A 20,310-nucleotide genomic window follows, 5' to 3' on the forward strand; every position below is an offset into this window, starting at 1 on the left:
CGAGAAACCCAGGTACCTCACCCGGGAGAGCACAGACCCAGCTAGTAAGAGTTGGTAGGTTGTATGAGCATGGTAGGCCCCCTGTGGGGAAACCGGCAATGTGCAGCACCAATTGAAAAAGCCGAGGGGATTAGACACAAGAAAATAAGTTAAACTTCCTGAATCATGTGGACAGTTAATCCTGATTGCTTTTAACTGGTGGGTTCAGAACAGTGAGTCTCCCTGTTTAAAATAATGCCCACGGCCGTAAACTGAGATGTAAAATGGCTTTTGCTCTATACTTGCAGTGTTGTGTTAATTAATTGAATTCAGTTAATGAAAGCTCATAAAACACTGCTCAGCAAAATGACGGGGTCTTATTACCTGTATTGATACAGTCACTTCATATCCAGCAGTGAAACCACAGCATTATTAATAAGATGGACTTAACGTTGCTCCCTTTCTGCCGCCTCATTGCAAAACTTAATGAGCGGGTTTGCACTTTGTAGCTGAGCTGATGGAGGTTCTTCCAAGGTTCAAGTAGGAGCCCTTCAGAAGTAATGTATTAACCTGCAAGGCATTGAAATTCCTGCCAGCTTTGCAAATGAAGTGAGTGTATTTATTAATGTTTCAACGATGAATGCCGCTGCTGCTCAGATCTTGCCTCTCCCTGCTCTTTGCTGATTTAGCTAATCTTTCCTGGTGCAGTCACGTAGCCTGCTCTGATCGTTCTGTGTCCCTGGCTTGGCTGGGAAGGAGGAAATCAACAGGGATTCCTTCCTCTGACTGCTGTCCAATGACCTCTGCGGGTATGTGCAAGTGAACAGAGACCTAGTTGAATAGCTGCTGCAATTTGGAAGGAGGTAACAGAGGAACTGTACTCCAACATGAGCCAGTTCCTTTAGGATAAGTGGTTCTTGTGACTGTGTTAAACACCCCTCCCTTCTCTGTCACACCAAGACTGTGACTTCCTCATTAAACATTATGTCTGGTGCAAAATCAGTTTTGCTCACTACCTGCTCTGTGTGAGATAATGCTAAACCATCCAGTCCTATTCACAAGGTTTATACACTAATGAATCTTTTAGTGTTTTACATAGTGTATTGGTAGGCACAATGTGAGAATGCAGTGGACAATTCAGCTAATGCATGTCAGATCAGTTCTCTCATCTTTCCTCAGCAGATTCTGTGAACCATCAGCTAAATTTGCTCATAATTTGGTTGAATTTCTTCATTTAATATCTGGTAGTGATCAGACTTTAGCATCTCTGCTTTCTGGATAAGCAGCTATATGGCGGTTTGAAGATGATGTTATGATCCCAGCTGATACTACTGGACAAGTCAGATCCCAGAGTGAAACCTGGCTTGGTAGATCCTAACATTTTTTTAAAGAACCGATGGAGGCAAGTTACTAAACAAATTCATGAGAATTTACTGATGAACTTTTAAAAAAACACATTTAATAAATAAGGAAAAATGAAATATGTTACATCTTCCGAGAAGGTTGGGGAGATCTCAATATAAACATCAGAAAATTATTCAAACTCTCGGCACCCCTTTTATTCAGGAAACACATACATGTGCAAAAACCCAGTAAAGATTTACCATCATCTTAACACCAAGTCTTCTTAGGGGCCTAGCTGCAAACAGTTTTCTTCAGACGGATTTCTGAGCATTCACTGGGTGCTTTTCCCCAGCTGTTATCTTTCCCTCAGACACTGAAAATTACACTCTGAACTCACTATTACTTCAACCGCAGAGCAAGCCCATGAGTTCCCTAAACTCTGTCCTCAGCAGCCTTGCAATATTTCTTATCAGAGAACTTAGAATTGCTACCTTCACTCATCGACATTCACATTGTTTTCTTCTTTCACTGTGTCTGTGTGTTTCACTAAACCCCTGTCGCTAGGAAACAGCACATTTTTTTCTACCTACCTTTTTCTACCAAAATCGCAAAACTACTTTGTAACCCATCCCTTCACTTCAAGAGTTGTAAACATTAAAATGCATTATTATTATAAACAAACACAAAGCATTTTTCTTGGAGGCCCTCCAGAGTTCTGGCACCAAACTTTCAAAAAAAAACTAAAGCTGAAACCACGGCTTGAATATTTTGGATAGCAGACCGTCCTTTTCCATAAAATCCTTGCAGTGCAGAAAGAGTCCATTTGACCTGTTGATTATGCATCAATTTCCTAAAAGAGCATTCCCACGCAGGCCCTCCTCTCCACTCTATCTCATAACTCTGTGCTTTATTACCATGGCAAATCCACCTAACCTACACCTCTTTGGACACGTTAAGATAATTTAGCATGGCCAGTCCACCTAATCTTCCCACAGCCTGAGTGCCTGCAGCTATTTCATGTCCTAATGATTATTAAGTAGCTGCAGGCAGGATTTCTGTCACTCACAGAGGAGGATGTCCTGCGTTCGAGAACTGCTGGTCAATCTGATTGGCTGGCAGTTCTCCAGTCCCTGCAAGAGATGAAGTGTATTTAAGAGGAAGTGTGTCTGCACCTATATCCACAAACTGGAGGACAAGGAAAGTTTCAGAGGTTCCAGGGCAGGGAGGCCTTGAGGGGGCTCAGAGATAAGGATGGGAGGAGTGGGGAGGAGGGAGATCCAATGCATAATGGGGATGTCCCTTCCACCTCTTCTTTTTCTGGCTTGCCCCCATGCGATATCACACTCGTCCAGTCAAAGCTGCAGAGGGAGGTATCCCTTTATGGATCTCTGTCTAAAAGTGTTAAAAGGCTGAAAATCTAACAACATGTGAGCATAATTGTTTTATACAAAGTAATTCTGAAGAAGGTTGAATGTCTATGAGGTATTTAAATTGGAACAATAGAGATAGCTAGCTATTAAGGATTATATTTTGTCATTCTTAAGTATTTTTATTGATTGAAAGTTATGTTAATTCTTCTTATATATAGTTTGTTTTGATGAAAGCTTCCTAGTGGGTCACTTGAATCATACCTGGAGTGAAACACCTTATGCACAAATCAAACGTAAAAGTTAAAGTCTAAGCTAACTTTTAGTTTCTGGTCTAGTCCCTCCTGACCTCTGCAATGTTTACCTAGCTGTGATAATCCTCACTGCTCCTACACTGATATCAAAACCAGAGAAGGTTAGCTGGAAAATGTTTCCTGCCAACCCTGGGAATGAAGATCCCAATTGAGGAATTGGGGGACGAAAAGTGGGGAAAGAGTGGGAAGGAAAGGAGGGAAATCGTGGAGGGGCTGAGAGGGAAGGGGATAAAATGGAGAATATGAGTGTGGAGAATTAGAACATAGAACACATAAAACTACAACACAAACAGGCCCTTCAGTCCACAAGTTGATTAGAATGGGGGTTGGGGAAGATAGGCAGAGAGCTGCCCCAATTTGGGTGAAGGAGGGCAGTTGGACTTTTTTTCTGGTTTTCATTTATGTTGATGAGCCTAAACATCCAAAAGACTGAAAGACCTTCCTGCTGGGATTTTCCAATCACATCCCTGCCAAGACCGAAAAGCCCCACCCTCCATTTCAGACACCCAGCTCTGAGGAGTTATTTCACTTATCGTTTTTGGCATCGGATTACTTAAGTGGTGTTGCAAATCACAAATGTTTGAGGACTGTATTTGGACAATTGATGACACTGGTGTCAGTTGTGATACTTGTAAAATGAAAGCTAACTGATTGTTTTTTGAATGCAGTTGCTGTTCACAGATAGCTAAATGATTATTTGTGAGTGTAATTGATATAAAATAAATGCAAATGAATGCTGTTGCATGCAAATGATGTCAAACTTTCCACCTTTAAACATCAAGGAACAGTCTAGCAAAAGACAAAACAGTTTGATTTAATCTGCATTAAAATATTTTATGGTGCAAGCTCGCTCAAGATGAGGGCAAGACAATTTTGGAGTCAATCATCTATCATTGCTGCCATAACCAGTGCACCTGCGCTGTTCACTGCTTGGAGGATGATGCTGGCCTGGTCTTCAATCAGTACAACCATCCATTGCTGCAGTCAACTTCATGTGGCTCAGCTGTTTTGCCAAGATGACTCTCATTTCCTGAAGAATTGGGGTTGGTTGCTTTTCTGTTTTTGTATCAACTTCATCTTCTCTCCGATTGATAACACTTGTAATTTAGTCGTAGATTTAGCCACACTCTCAGGCTGCGCAGACCCTTTCATGGGGCAATCACAATGCCAAAGGATGGCTTGCACAGTGCCCCATGTTTTTGCGCTCTTATGTAGTGTAACTCTGCTCAGATTGGCTGGCACGTTCATATGCCAAGGTTAGATAAATTTGACTATCCCGGAGTTACCAATGCGGAATTTCGGCTTATCACAGGCATCGCTCTGTGGTATTGGATGTTCTGTAAGCACGAATGGTTGACAACTTTAACTAGCAGAATTTTATTTCACCTGAGTTTGGCTGATTGTGATTTCACTGTATACAGTTGGATGTATGCATTAAGAGAAAGGCAGCGATGAACATGCTACCTGTGTTGCGCGAGTGAAATTCGCTTTATGTGCTGCACTTTGAGAGAGTAATATCATTAATAAATACAGCCACCATGCAGGTTTACAATGCAGTCAGCTATTCTCCACTGGTTTTACAATGTCTTTGCACATGCTGAGAGTGAATGGAAGCAGAAGGAACTACAGTCATAAAGCCACTCATGGTCATGCTTTTGTTACAATCATCTATGGTTTTGGTTTCAGCTTTTTTAAATAGGTATTAAGAGCCGTATCGAACTGTTTGTTGAAGCTCATGTGTCAGATTACTTTGTGATGCTAACTCTTTTTGGATAATAAATGACGACCAGAGAAAAGGAAGATTTATATTTATATCGCACTCTTCATAACCTTAGTATATCCCATTTTTTAAGTTCAGTCGATTAATTTCCCCCTCCCCCGATAACAAGTCTGTACCATGTCTCACAATCAGGTTAACAGGAGGGAAATGCTCAAAATGGCAGAGGTGCCAACCAGCCTCATGCAAAGGAATGACTTTCTGACTCAAGGGCAGAATCAGATAGTGGCCAATACCAACAGGCAGTAATGCCCAGTAAACCAGTTGAGATTGCTACTCTTGGATAGTTAATGCCATGTTTTTACAGAATGACTGTTGGCTAAACAATGCTGTACAGTTATACGGCTGATATCGGAAATGGCCAGCTGCACCCACCTTTTGTGCCTCACTAGTAGATTATGAATTGGCTTTGATGACTTGCTCTATCTCTGGCTAGTTTCTCACTTTGTGCAAGGTGACAGTTATACCAATGATCCACAATTGTCATAGTGGGTACGGATGGGTACTTTAAAGAGGAAATGATAACTTAACTGTTGAATACAAAGGGAGCCAAAATATCTTTCCATCAAACGCTCAAGCATTGCTGGTATCCAAGGTGTAGCAATAAAGAACATGCATTGATATAGCACCTGGGCAGTTTTGTTCCTATTTTGACATTGTTGTTCGTCCATCGTCATCGAAGAGGACCTCGACACCATTAGTCATTTTGAGGCTGGTTACGGTGTGTCTGAAGATGACTGATCAGTCAATTCAGGCACGGAATGTCCTAGCACATATTGGACAGACTTGTGTAGACACTGTAGTTGTTGCGCTGGTGGCTGTGGACTTACACAGCTCATGCTTAAGTTGTGCTTCAGCAATACACCTTGCTTCGTAAGCTTGACAGCCTTTTGTGGATGAGACAACGCCAGGTAGGGCGGTTTTGTGCCAGCGTTTCCCAGGTGGTCGTGTCAATGTCAAGCGACTTCAGGGAGGCCTTGAGTGTGTCTGTGAAATGTTTCTTCTGCCCTCCATGTGAGCATTTTCCAGCAGAGAGTTCCCCAAAAAGGAGCTGCTTGGGTATGCGCTCGTCTGACATATGGATGACATGACTTGTTCACCATGAGTCCAAAGGAAGAAAATGTCATTGATGTATCTAGTGTATAGCATCAGTTAAAGGTCCTGTGTGGTGAAGAGGTCTTGTTCGAAGAGGTCTGTACATGAAGATATTGCATATTGAGGTGCGAATTTGGTCCTCATGGCTGTTCCGTGTGTCTGGATGAAGGACTAGTTGTTGAAGGTGAAGACATTGTGATCCAGGATGAAGTGGATGAGTTGTAAAATTGCAGCTGGAGATTGGCAGTTGTTGGCGTTGAATACTGAGGCTGTTGCAGTAATGCCATCATTGTGGGAGATGTTGGTGTAGAGTGCCGAGACATCCATTGTGACGAGCAGTGCTGCTGGTTTAACTGCTCCACGTGTGCCGAGTTTTTGTAGGAAGTCTGTAGTGTCGCAACAAACTTGGGTCCTCGACTTAGCCAGAGAGGTTCTCTCACAGGGTCCCATTGCCTGATACGATGGGATGGCCGGGTGTTTGCCTTGTGCATCTTTGGGAGGCAGTAGAGATCTCCAGCAAACTTAAACGAGTGACCCAGCATCCAATCTTCCCACAGCAAAATCCCACAAACTACAATGGCATCGATAGCTAAGTTATCTGCTGCTGATTAGCCATATACAGTATGAATAGGAATAGGCCATTTTGACCTTGAAGCCTGTTTTGCCACTCACTGAGATCACAGCTGATCAGAGTACACAAAGAAAGTAAGTCTTGCATTTATATCTTGCTTTTTACGATTGCCAAATGTCTCAAAGCCTTTTACAGCCAATGAAGTACTTTTTGAGGGGTCGTCTCTGCTGTGATGTAACAAACACTAGAAACCTAGCTAAGGCCTCAGCCTACATCTACAGGCCAAATATTGTGGTATTCACTGCCCAGTACAGAGGATTTGAGTACATGGATAGGGAAGTTTTGCTGCAATTGTATAGGAAGTTGGTGAGGTCACACCTGGAGTATTGTGTGCATTTTTGGCCTCCTTATCTGAGGAGGGATGTCCTTGCTCCAGAGGAAGAACAGCAAAAGTTTACCAGGCTGATCCTGGCATGGCAGGTTTGTCATATGAGAAGAGACCAAGTCGATTAGGATTATATTCACTGTAGTTTAGCAGACTTAGAGGGGGTCTCAGACAAACTTTAAAAATTCTAACAGAGTTAGACAGGATTGAATCAGAAAGAATGTTTTCAATAGTGGGCGAGTCCAGAACTAGGGGTCATTATTTGAGGAAAAGGATAAACGTTTTAGAACTGAGGCGAGGAGAAAGAGGGTGTGAATGTGTGGAATTCACTACCACAGAATGTAGTTGAGGCCAAAACGTTGTGTTATTTCAGGAAGAAATTAGATATAGCTCTTGAGGCTAAAGGGATCAAATGATATGGGAGGAAGGGGGAAATCAGGATATTGAATTCAATGATCAGCCATGATCAAAATGAATGGTGGAGCAGGCTCGAAAGGCCAAATGGCTTACTCCTGCTTCTTGATTCTATGTTAATCCCTGTAAGCCTAAATCTCTAGAAGCCAATCTCAGATTTGCAAGAGCAGCCTCAAGGTAATACAATCCAACCATCACCACTAACCTCACAAAATTGTGAATACGGCATTTGAAGCAAGTACATGAACTCAAAAGTTGCTTCAGTGTGCTGAATTTTGCCGGAAGACATTCTGTGATACGTCTGGGGGGATTAGCAACACAGAAAATATTATCATAGCTAGGATCAAACTCTGATTCAAACAATCAACACAATCCCATTCTCCACAAGCTTCACTTCTGAAATACTCAATTGCATTACTTGGATCCTCTCCAAGGCCATTCCTTGTCTATTGCTCAGATGACAGGAGATTTATAGACATCCTGAACCACATTTAGCAAACAGCCTAGAATAGAAAGCTACCAGTTAGCTTTACCTGAAGTCCTGTTGGCTTCTTTGAGATAAGAGCAGCTGTGCTTTTTGTCTGTGTGGGGCCTGGCGCTGACATCCATCTTTACAAAATAAGTTGACATTTCCAAGCTTTTGACAAGTGTGTTTTTGGATCTGAAATCACTTTCATTGCTAATTGCTTACATTCTGTTGGTTTCCGTTCTCTTTTGAGTCAACAAACTTGAGGAATATCCATTTAATGGCCTTGCAATCCATTCAGTTCAAGGATAATTAGGCATGGGCAATAAATGTTGGCCTTGCCAAAGACACCCACATTCCAAGATTGAATAAAAATAGCATGTTTCATTTTGCATAAATGATCTGGCATTTCTGCCGCAGATGAAAAGTGGGCAGGAGACCTGGTATATCAGAGTCCAGATACAATTTTGACGCCACCCAACCAAAAGTATCCAGAATTTACTGCAGATTTCTGAGCACAACTTAAGGTTAAAAGAATTCCTGGCCACCTGTTTGATACTCCCTTCATATTCCACCTCTTAATCTTGTGATGCTGACTCCTGCTAAGCTTTGGCTTCATGAGTGTTATCCATTTTGCTCAAAGTTCACTCCAAGTGCATGAACCCTGGCAGAGCACATGAGTGTACAAGGGATGAGGGGAAAGTGCAGGTAGAAGGAATGAGGTCAACAAAGCCAAGTCTGTTCATATCTTCAACTGGCATCCAAACTCTTGGGTAGCTGGCAATCAGAAACAAGAGCTCCAGCTGATTTCAGCCTCCATGAAGCTTGAGGCATTGAAACGTTCAATGTGATTCCAGCTGGGATCAATGAACCCAGACCTGGGATTCACTGAAACAGTAAAATAGTGCTGGTTGATCCCATAGCCTGTGGGTCAGATTTGAGCTCTGGTCCTTCCATGTCCAGTTGTGAACAGCGATGGAACGTAATGACTAATGGAGGAGGAGGCTTCAAAAATATCCATATCTTCAATGATGGGGGAGCCAGTATGCCAATGTAAAATCTAAAATTGAACAACTTGGAATAATCTTAAGCCATAAGTGCCGGGTGGATGATCCATCTCAGCCTTCTTTGGTGGTCCCCAGCATCATAGATGCCAATCGCCAGCCCATTCAATTCACTCCACTTGGCACGGTGGTGAGCACTGCTGCCTCACAGTGCCAGGAACCCGGATTCAATTCCAGCTTGGGGTCATTGTGTGTGGTGTTTGCACATTCTCCCTGTGTGAGTTTCCTCTGGACGCTCCAGTTTCCTCCCACAGTCCAAAGATGTGCAGCTTAGGTTGATTGGCCATGCTGAATTGACCCTAGTGTCAGGGGATTAGCAGGGTAAAGATGTGGAGTTTCGGGAATGGGACCTGGGTGACATTGTGGTTGGTGCAGACTCAATGGGCTGAATGGCCTCCTCCTGGGCTGTATTCTATGATGGACATCAAGAAATGGCTGAAGACACAATGGATGTTCAAAAGGGTTTGGGCCCTGAAAATATTTTGGCAACAATGCTGAACACTTGTGCTCCAGAGCTAGTTGTGTCCCTAACCAAGCTGTTCCAGTACAGCTATAACACTGGCAGCTACCCAGCAATGTGGAAAATTGCCCAGGAATATCCAGTCCATGGAAAATAGAATAATTCAAACTGGCAATAATTCAAACTACCCCATCATGATACCCTCCATCAGTAAAATTATGGAAGTTTATTGTCTACAGGACAATCAAGCAGAACTTACACATCAATACAGATGCCCAGTTTAGGTTCAACCAGGACTACTTGGCTTACAACTTTGTTCCAAGCAAGGACAAATTAAATAAATTTCAGAAGTGAGCTAAGAGTGGTTGCCCTTGATGACAAGGCCACTTTGGGCCCACTGTGGCTACAAAGAACCCCAGTAAAATGAAGTCAGGTGGAATCAGGAAAACTCTCAATGAGCTGGACTAATTCCCAACAAAATGGAAGATGTTGAGGTGGTCGGAGCCAATCATCTGACCCCCAAGACATTGCTGCAGGAGTTCCTCAGGGTAATGTCCTCAGCCCAGTTATCTTCAGCTGCTTCATCAATGACCTTCCCTCCAACATAAGGTCAGAAGTGATTTGATTTGGTTTATTATTATCACGTGTATTAGTATACAGTGAAAAGTATTGTTTCTTGTGTGCTATACAAAGCATACTGTTCACAGAGAAGGAGAGAGTGCAGAATGTAGTATTACAGTCATAGCTAGGGTGTGGAGAAAGATCAACTTAGTGCGAGGTAGGTCCACTCAAAAGTCTGAAAACAGCAGGGAAGAAGCTGTTCTTGAGTCGGTTAGTACATGATTTCAGACTTTTATATCCTTTTCCTGACAGGAGAAGGTGAAAGAGAGTATGTCCAGGGTGTGTGGGGTTCTTAATTATGCTGACTACTTTGCCGAGGCAACAGGAAGTGTAGACAGTGTCAATGGGTGGAAGACTGCTTTGAGTGATGGAATGGGCTTCATTCATGACCCTTTGTAGTTTCCTGCGGTCTTGGGCAGAGCAGGAACCTTACCAAATTGTGATACAACCAGAAAGAGTGCTTTCTATGGCACATCTGTAAAAGTTGATGAGAGTCATAACAGAAATGCCAAATTTCCTTAGTCTTCTGAGAAAGTAGATGTTTGCTGATGACTGTACAATGTTCAGCACCATTCATAACTCCTCAGATACTGTTTGTGCAGCAAGACCCGGACAATATTCAGTATGAAATCTCTGTTCTCCAAGGCAACTTACTAAGCCAAGCTAGCACCAAAATTGTCATGTTCCAGGAACATTCCCACAGATGTTATTTGAGGGAAAAAAAATAAACTTTTCCTGAGCGATGACAGTTTCCTACCCCTTATAATTAGTTACTTTAACTAAAAAGGGGTACTTTCAATCCAAACCAAAGGATTTCATTTTTTTTGCACTTTGCTCTTTAATCTTTCCTGCTTTTGAAACTTTCTTTTCTCTCCACCCAATAATCTATTGACTGATTGATTGGTTTCAACACTTATCAGAAACAAAACAGCCACAGGGTAGGCATGCTGCAAGAAAATGAATTGCTTTGTAAAACAGGCTTCAGTCAGAATATTTCAGTTCCACATTCAAAAGAGTGATATGTAGAGATAGTGTACTGTGGAGAGCATTCATTTCCATCTAAGTACACTCAACAAGAATTAACATTTATAGAGCACCTTTAATGTAATACAATATCACAAAACACTTCACTGCAGCATTATAAAACAAAAATATAACACCAAGCCATGTTAAGAGGCAGTTTGGAATAGGTTTTAAGGAGTACGTTAAAGGAGGAAGCTGAGGTGTTGAGACAGGAAAGTTAATAGAGGTATTTCAAAGCTTAGGTAACAGAAGCTGCAACCACAGTGCAGTTACTCGAGGCCAGAATTACAGGAGTGCCGATATTGTGGAGAGTTGTGGGGCCAAAACAGAGATATGGCAAGTTCTGATTACCTAAAACCACCCCAAAGTTTATGACATTTGGAGCATTAATGGGATTTAGTTTCTTTTCTTTCATGGGATTTAAAAATTTTTTTATTCCATTCTTAAAGTTACAAAGCCAACGCACAGTGTGGATCCAGGCAGACCCAAATCCATCCCCTCACTCACTTCAGAAATAAATTCAATCCAATTCATGATCCCCACAAGAGAGACATACAAGTTCCAAGCTGACCAGAAAAAACATTGCACCCCATCTTGGGCTTGATCTAGCACTTGACGGAGAAGTGCACCCCTGCCAGGTGATCATGGTTTCATCTCAGTTGCCCATCTCTAATTGCCTTGGCTTGCTAGGCCTTTTCAAAGGGAAGCTGAGAGTCAACCACGTTGCTGTGGATCTGGAGTCACATGGAGGCCAGAAGGCAGATTTCCTTCCCGAAAGGACACTAGTGAACCAGATGGGTTTCTATGATAATCACTGATAATGGTTTCATGGTCATCCTTAGACTTTTAATTCCAGAATGTTACTGAATTCAAAATTCATCATCTCCCATGGTGGGATTTGAACCTGCATTTCCACATTTCTCTGGCTGCCTGGATTATTAATCCAATGATAGTACTACTACACCATTACCTCCTCCCACCCCCAATTAACACACCTCACAAAGAGAGGAACTGTGGTACTTCATGTTGTATTCAGTGGTATTCACTGTTGTACTCCCACATCATGCACTTCATGTGCACACTGAGCATGCTCTCTTGCAGTGCACACTGAGCATGCTCAAAAGGCTGGGAAGTTTTGATAAAGCAGAGATGCATTTCCAGGATTGCATAATCGTTATAACTGCCCATTTTTGTTCATCCACCCAGAAATGTCTGACATTCCCAGCTGTCTCCACCCCCAGCATTGTTGCATCTTAAATTGATCCAGAGATTCCACCTGCACCATCTAATAAGGCTATCCATTCCACATTTTGGCCACTCTTTCCATACAGCGCCTCCAATATCAGCCTTAAATTTATCTTTTACTAGTTTAAACCTCTTGTCCCACTTCCATTGTTTAGCTTAAGGTACTATTCTGCATTTAAACACCTTTTACTATTTTGTGCACCTGTATCTGTTAAGATGCCCCCATTCAAGGGTAAAAAGCTTGAGACATTCCTTATAACTCAAACCCCCAAGGATCAGCTCGAGAAGCTTCCCGTCGCTGCTTCAATGCTTGGTGTGTCTCTGCAACGTTCGGAGTGCAGCCTGACCAAAGTACTGTACAGTTTGATCATGACTTCCACCCACTTCAAACCTGATTCTTAATCATTTGTTTCAATGGGAAAGAATCAGAGTCTGAGTGCCAAGCCCTGGGATAGCCAACCCAGTGTCTCCACTCATAAGAACATAAGAACATAAGAAATAGGAGCAGGAGTAGGCCATCTAGCCCCTCGAGCCTGCCCCGCCATTCAATAAGATCATGGCTGATCTGTCGTGGCTCAGTTCCACATTCCCGCCCTCTCCCCATAACCCTTAATCCCCTTGCTTATCAAAAACCTATCAACCCGCGTCTTAAAAATATTGAGCAAGGCAGCTTCCACCACTTCAACAGGCAGAGAATTCCAGAGATTCACCACCCTTTGAGTGAAGAAGTTCCTCCTCAACTCTGTTCTAAACCACCCCCCCTTTATCTTGAGGCTGTGCCCTCCAGTCCTACTGTCCTTTCTGAGTGGGAAGAGCCTCTCCACCTCTATCCTATCCATCCCATTCAACATCTTTTATGTCTCAATGAGATCTCCCCTCATTCTTCTAAACTCTAATGAGTACAAGCCCAGTCTATTTAGTCTCTCTTCATAGTCCAACCCCCTCAACTCCGGTATCAGCCTAGTAAACCTCCTCTGCACTCCCTCCAAGGCCAAAGTATCCTTGCGTAAGTGCGGCGACCAAAACTGCACACAGTACTCCAGCTGCGGCCTCACCAGTGCCCTATACAGCTGCAGCAAGACCTCCCTACTTTTATATTCAACCCCCCTCGCTATGAAGGCCAGCATCCCATTCGCCTTCCTGACCACCCGCTGCACCTGCAGGCTGGGTTTTTGCGACTCATGCACAAGGACCCCGAGGTCCCTCTGCACCGTCGCATGCTGCAGTTTTTCGCCAAGTAAGTAATAGTCCTTCCTACCATTATTCCTACCAAAGTGGACCACCTCACATTTGCCAACATTAAATTCCATTTGCCAGTTCCTGGCCCATTCACCCAGCCTATCTAGATCCTTCTGCAGACTCTCCACACCCTCCGCACAATTTGCCGTTCCACCAGTCTTGGTGTCATCAGCAAATTTCGACACCATACACTCGGTTCCCTCCTCCAGATCATCTATATAAATGGTAAATAGCTGAGGCCCCAGCACCGACCCCTGGGGCACTCCACTATTCACCAACCGCCAATCCGAATAGCACCCATTGACCCCCACTCTCTGCCTCCTATTTGACAGCCAATCCTCTATCCACGCTAACACCCTACCCCCAACTCCATGCCCCCTGACCTTCTGTAATAACCTCTTGTGAGGCACCTTGTCAAACGCCTTCTGAAAATCAAGAAACACCACATCCACCGGCTCTCCTCGATCCACCGCCCGAGACACATCCTCATAGAACTCCAATAAATTCATCAGACACGGCTTCCCCTTAACGAAACCGTGCTGCGTCCGCTCTACCAAACAATTCTCCTCAAGATGCCTCGCTATTTTCTCCTTGATCACGCATTCTAACATTTTTCCTACAACAGACGTTAAACTAACCGGCCTATAATTCCCCGCCTTTTGCCTGCCACCCTTCTCAAACAACGGCGTAACATTAGCCGCTTTCCAATCTTCCGGCACTTCCCCGGAATCCAGCGACATTTGGAAAACTCACCTTGACTTAGTCACTCTCTGCACTCTTCAAGCAGCTTCTGATCTATTCACAGGGATTCAAGCTTTGCGCTGGATCTTTCACATCATAACTCCCAAAAACATTATGTGTAAAAACTAGAGTTGCCATCGTCCCAGATGACCATAGGCTCCCTTCAAAGGGACTGATTGGTGGTGATTTAACCTGAGGATCATTACACCTCACACAGGGGACAATGTTGAGAAGGTGGGGCTTCATAAATAACCTCAGCCAGTATGGGAATTGAACTATTGCAGTGTTGGCATCATTCTGCATCACAAACCAGCTGCCCAGCCAACTGAGCTAAACTGACCCCCATCTGAATTGCACTTAGCTTTTATATAGGGTCTAGAGTTACAGTCCATTTCACATCCTATGTTCTCCTGTTGTGCATTGTCTCTCTTCTAGCCCCATGTTACTCCATGGGGCAGGTAGTTTTATTTGTAAAATAATGGGAACTTTGGCATGAGTTAAAAACTGGAATCCTAACAAAAGGATTCTATACATGTGGTTCATGGATACAAAAATCAACACTGGTGAATGAGTTGCAGCATGTAATCTAATTTAAGAACTTGGTTGATTTGTATAATGTTGGACACTTAGGAGTGCAAGAGAATCAAACCGAGGGGCCCAGCTGATTTAAATTTAGAATAATGGATATTTGGGTGTTTTTACAGGCTGTCATCTAACTGGGAGGTTTAAATATAGATCAAAGCATTCAGGGGAAGGCATTTTCTCAAGGGTGGTGAGTCTTTAGAACTCTTTTCCTGAAAAGGCAGTACATTTTTAAGGTAGAGGTGGATAGATTCTGGGTGAGCAAGGGGGCTGAAAGGTTATCAGGGATAGATTTGAGGTTACTATTAGATCAGCCATGATCTTATTGAATGGTGGCACAAACTCAAGGGACTGAACAGCCCTTTACTGTTGTTCGTATGTTATGGGCAGGAATTTAAGGAGTTTAAATATTTGAATAAAGATTACTGGGAGCACGTCATGGGCTGGAATCTAACCATAAAGTTTAAATATTGAATAAAAGATTCCTGGAAGTGTGCAATGGGCTGAAATCTAATCAAGGAGTTTAAATGGCGAATAAAACCTTCCTGGGAATGTGTTAAAGGGCTGGATCTAACCAAGGGGTTTAAATATAGAATGAAAGATGTGGGTGAATGCATTACAGATTGGAATCTATCCAAGAAGTTTGAGTGGTTTATACACAAAATAATGGATGCACGAGAATTAAAACTGTGGCCCGATTTTTATTCTGTGCTAGTGGATGAAATTTGAATGAATTAAAATCTCACCCAATGTAGACAATATGTGCTTACGAGTTGGTTGAGATGATGTGCTATGCAGTTGAATGAAGCCCTAATGATTGACTAGCTTTGTCTGAACTTTTTTCTGTCTTTGAATCTTGCCTCTGTTAAGCTTTTGTCAATTGTCTATGTGTGTTTCAGAGTTGTTTTTGTAACTTAAAAGAGAAACAAGCAAGAGAATCCCCTCTGTTCTGTGATCCCTCCCTCGGTCCACTGAAAAATGAGTGAATAAATAATATCAATTCCCTTTATACGGATGCTTTTTTAATCTCTCAAATGCATTTCTTTTTGTCTAGACCTGTGCTGATAATGCCAGACCTGTGAAGGGGCACTATGTATTCAGGGTGGCATTGGCTTCAAAGGGGATCTTGGAGACTTGGACTAGTCTGACAGTCAATCTTCAGCACCCGAGGCTGGACAAAGACACCAGCTACGGTTTTCCTCCATCCTCGGCTATTGCCATTCTCATGCCATGGCCTCAGCTGGAAGCCTTCTGGGCTACCAATCGTTGGGATCATTCATTTTATGCTAGATAATGTTTCCAGTCCTGCCTCCATTTGTTCAGAATAAGTTTGAATATGAAGTCAAACACTTGTGCTGGAATTTTACAGTTTTGCCGAAGTTGATGGACTTTTGCATGGCTCACTACATTTACCCACCCAACCCACCCCCCCCCTCAAACAACAGAAGACTGTTAATGACACTCCACATAGAGAATATAGGGTGTGAATGGCCAAGCGGCAGAGAAGCTAAAATGAAAGGCTGTGACAGATGAAGATGTTGCGGGAGGGGAAGAAATGGGTGGGACAGAGGTAAAACTTTGAAAAGGAGAAGCAAAAGGGAAGAAAAGATAAGGCAAGGTGGCTAAAGTAGGGGGAAAGAGTGGGGGGGGAATGAAGAAAGACAATAAAGACAGAAAAAGGCAGAGAACAGTAATAAATAAAGCAATTGTGGACTTGAGGAAGCCACCCACTACCTTCATATAGTCATATTTGCAGTCACTCTAGCAGTCTTAGTTTTTTTTTATATTGTTTGTTCCATTTAATATAAACTCCATTAGTGGATTTTTTCTGTGTTAAATGGGCTTCTTTATTAACGATTAAAAAAAAAGCTGAAAATGCTCAACCAGTCTGGCAGCATTTGTGGAGGGGGAAACAACATTTTAGATCATTGACCTTTCATCAGTTCTGACAAAGTCTTCAATAATGTGGCTAAGTTAGGGACAAATCTGCCATAATAATTTACTAATCCTAGAAAGGACTTTAATTGTCTTATATTCATCAGACCTGGTGCTTCTACAATAGCATCATCTTTTTAGGTGCTTATATAGGCCTTTTATTATCAATGTGACCCAATTACAGGACTGACGGCTGGAAATAGTCACACTTTTCTTTCCTGTTATGCAGACAAGGTGCTTGAAAACATTCTAATGTTGCTTCTAAATTACTCAAGTGCCCCTGTTCGCTGGACCCTGTGCTTGGAATATTATCCAAGTAACAATGTACACCAGAGGAAAATCTGATCCATTGGTCTTTGGGATAGGGCTGCTGTGGATGCTATTCCAAGAGGTAATCTTTTATAATGAAAAAGACCTTTACAAGAAATGATGGTAAGCAATAGTTGAGATTCAGCGATCACATTCGTATGTAAATATGCTTGTGATAGATCAACCCTGTGGAATTTCTGCCCACCTAATGACCCAGCAAAAAAATCTTCAATTAAAGAAGGAGGTACTTATCAGCAAACAACACTGGATTTATGATTGTGTTCAAATCAGCACAAATCTGAACTCAATCATCTCATTTCATCTTGGATATGATGGGATTGACCTAATCACTGATTGTAACTGGCTCTAACATACTAATGCTAACAAGACATACGAATTCTTCTTTGACCTTGGGACAAATTGCATATGACACCGCTCTTGCTTTGAGATTTTTGGTTGACCATTAGGCTTTACCTTGAGTTTTATTGAACTGTTCATTAAATCAAGTGTCTCCTCGAATACACTCTTTTATTTATCCCGAAGGTACTGTAGATCTGTTCGGGCATCAATCAGTCTGTTGACAACACTCCAGTTAAGTTTTATCATCTTCAGCCATGATGTCCCAAATAGAGCTCGAAAATTTCCATGGATCACATGGAGAACCAACTCCACTGTTTGTCCACTGTGGGTTTTAACAGGAAGAAAGAAATGTATTTTGCACGCACAGGGTGGAACTTTCACGTCCTGCCTGGCCTAACACAGGAATCGTAGTGGGCAGGAGTGAACCATGCAAAGGTCCGTTGATCTCGGACGGGAATTTTCAGCCTTGGGACAAGCATGGCCAGAAAATCCCATCCATAGATTGAAAATAACAACAGATTTACTGTCAGAGCAGTTGCTGGCACAGGGTATAAAATTAGACATAACAGGAGCCTGTGAAACTTCCCAATGACATCATCATGTGACTAGCTGTTAAAGCAATGATGCAACTACTTAAAGATATAACAGTCGGAAAGTGTAAGGGACTCTGAGAGTGGTGTGAAGAGGCAGGGAAGTTTTGGGAGGGTATTCTGGAGTTTAAAACCTAGATGTTTGACAACACAACTGCACAGCTGTCATTCATTGTGTACTGACAGTGAAGGATGCATAAGAGGCTAGAATTGGAAAAGTAAGTTATCCAAGGGTTCTACTACTATACACAGGTAGGAGAGATAAGGCAATAGAAGGGTTTGAATTTTAAAATCAAGGTTTTGGTAGATAGGAAGACAGTAAGGGGTGATGGGTGAAATGGGACTTTATGTTCTTGAAGATATGGACAGCTCAAGTTTATAAAGAGTAGGAGATGGGATGTCAGCCACAAAGCCATTAGTGGCTGAACTAATACCATTCTGGGTACTAATACTTCCAAACAATAAAGGAGAGTAGTGTGTGTCCTGCAAAGAGGGTCAAGAGTGGAAGTCTAGCAATGAATAATTCTAAGCCCTTATAGATATGGTCCTCCTCCTCACAGTTACCCTTGTTTCATCTCAGATGGTGCATGGCAAAAGAAGTAAGCAGTTAGAGCAGTGGCCCTCGAGAGAAGCTGGCAGTGGTGATGGCAAGAATGAAGACACAGAGTCAAGTGGAGATTGTGACGATGAAGATGGTTGCACAGGATCTGGAAGCGGAGAAGTGGGTCGTAAGAAGAAGACAAGTAAGTGATATCTTTTACGTGGGCTGTCTCACCGATAGGTGGTCCCCAGTACATCCAGTGAGAATATAATTGAAATACCATCTTTAGGGTTAACCTGAGATGTACAGAATTGCTGAATGTCAAACATGCAGTATTAGAATGGGAAGTCTCTCACATTTCATATTAATACAATGGATCCAGTATAGAATAGTTAGTTTCCCTGGGGTCTGAAACTCTGGAGGATATTTCATATTCTTAACATTAGTCAATGAATGTTTACAGCAGTATTTGAAGCTAGGAGCAGGTAAGGGCAAGACTGAGGGAAGCTGACACTCCAAAGCTGTCAGGCAATCACTTGTGGCTTTGTTCAATGTTTGTGTCTTAATGTCCAGATGCAGGCTGTATGAACCAGCTGGATAAGATGAACAAATAATCCAGTATATCACATTTGGTACTCAAGTTGAAAGGCAGCTGATAACTTACTATTAAATTTATTACAGCCATCCAACTTGGGAGATGTTCTGCATCAGACTGTGACTATTGGCAGTACGCTTTTGACTTGACATTTAGCAGTGTTATAAAGGCTTGCAAACAGTTGACAAATTGTCTTTTTCCCCCAATATCACTTTAAGTGGATGGTTGGTATGTGCACATCATGGTGGCACATGGCTGGCAAATTATTGGTTTGAATTTGCATGCCATCACTCTCGGTATGACTTCAGCAAATGCTAGAAATATTCCATGGGTCTATGGAGCATCAATGGAGAGATAAAAAGTTAATGTTTAAGGCCAATGACCAGACATCAGGACATTTGCAGCATTTCCTATTTTGATTTTGGATTTAAAGCATCTGTGGTATTTTACCTACTTTTCATCGTTCGTGGCTCCAACCTGCCCTCCAGAGAAAGCCAGGACTGAGGAGATTCTCGGAGGGGGAGAGATGGGGCTTTCCTACCTTTACATTTCATTCTTCAAACTATGATGAGATTTGTCTTCAGCCCCAAAAGGAGGGTCGTGATCAGAGACCTAACTTAATCACAGGAGAGACAGAGACCACGGTCCCGGCAGGGGGAGGGTTCAGGGACCTAGATCGCGGCAGGGGGCAGGGACCAGAGTCGCGGCAGGGGGCGGGGGCAGGGACTAGGGTCTGTTAGTGAGTCCAGGAATTGCTGTCCCAGCAGGGGATGAACTGTGAGCCCACAGAAAGGGCTGAGCCATGAACTCTGGGCCCAGCTTGGAAACACTATAAACTCTGAAGCTTCAAGACCTAGTGAGTAGTAAGGCTGGAAAATGGAGCTCCAACCCCTTGTGGAACAGCCATTCAATTGTTGATGAACTTTGTGACTACAAGACCAGGAGGACATGTGCTTCACAAAGACCCTCTCACCTTGGGCCAGAAAAATGAGACAAGGTTTAGGCAGCCGCCCACGTTTGATTTTGCTCCTTCTGTTAATTGGAATGAGCACATCAATCTTTGTGAAGTGAAGTGACACATTTTGAACAATGTCGCTTTGTGTCAGAGCCAAAGAACACAATAGAAGTATAAGTGGAATTTAAATCAGAGTAAAGAATTGATTTGGCATTGATATAACAATGTAACTAAAGCCATCACCTTTACAAACCCTGACATGAGTTTACTACTGATAAGTCAGGTAATTTACTGTTGAATTGTTTTGGCTGTCGCATTAAAGGGAATGGAATGTGGCG

The 20,310-nt window shown here is 42.7% G+C and overlaps 1 protein-coding gene across 4 annotated transcripts in view; it reads left to right on the top strand.

The window, feature by feature from the left end:
* Positions 1-20,310, top strand: part of gpc5b (glypican 5b) — a 530,906-nt gene that overhangs the window by 344,756 nt on the left and 165,840 nt on the right. For all 4 annotated transcript variants that reach the window (XM_080185282.1, XM_080185279.1, XM_080185280.1 and 1 more), the window contains one exon: positions 18,462-18,624. In XM_080185282.1, coding sequence (XP_080041408.1) covers positions 18,462-18,624 — 163 coding nt within the window. The remainder of the gene's footprint in view (positions 1-18,461; positions 18,625-20,310) is intronic.

Source organism: Carcharhinus amblyrhynchos, chromosome 3 (genome assembly GCF_965287045.1).
Source record: "Carcharhinus amblyrhynchos chromosome 3, sCarAmb.v2.hapA, whole genome shotgun sequence".
NCBI classification, from domain to species: Eukaryota; Metazoa; Chordata; class Chondrichthyes; order Carcharhiniformes; family Carcharhinidae; genus Carcharhinus; species Carcharhinus amblyrhynchos.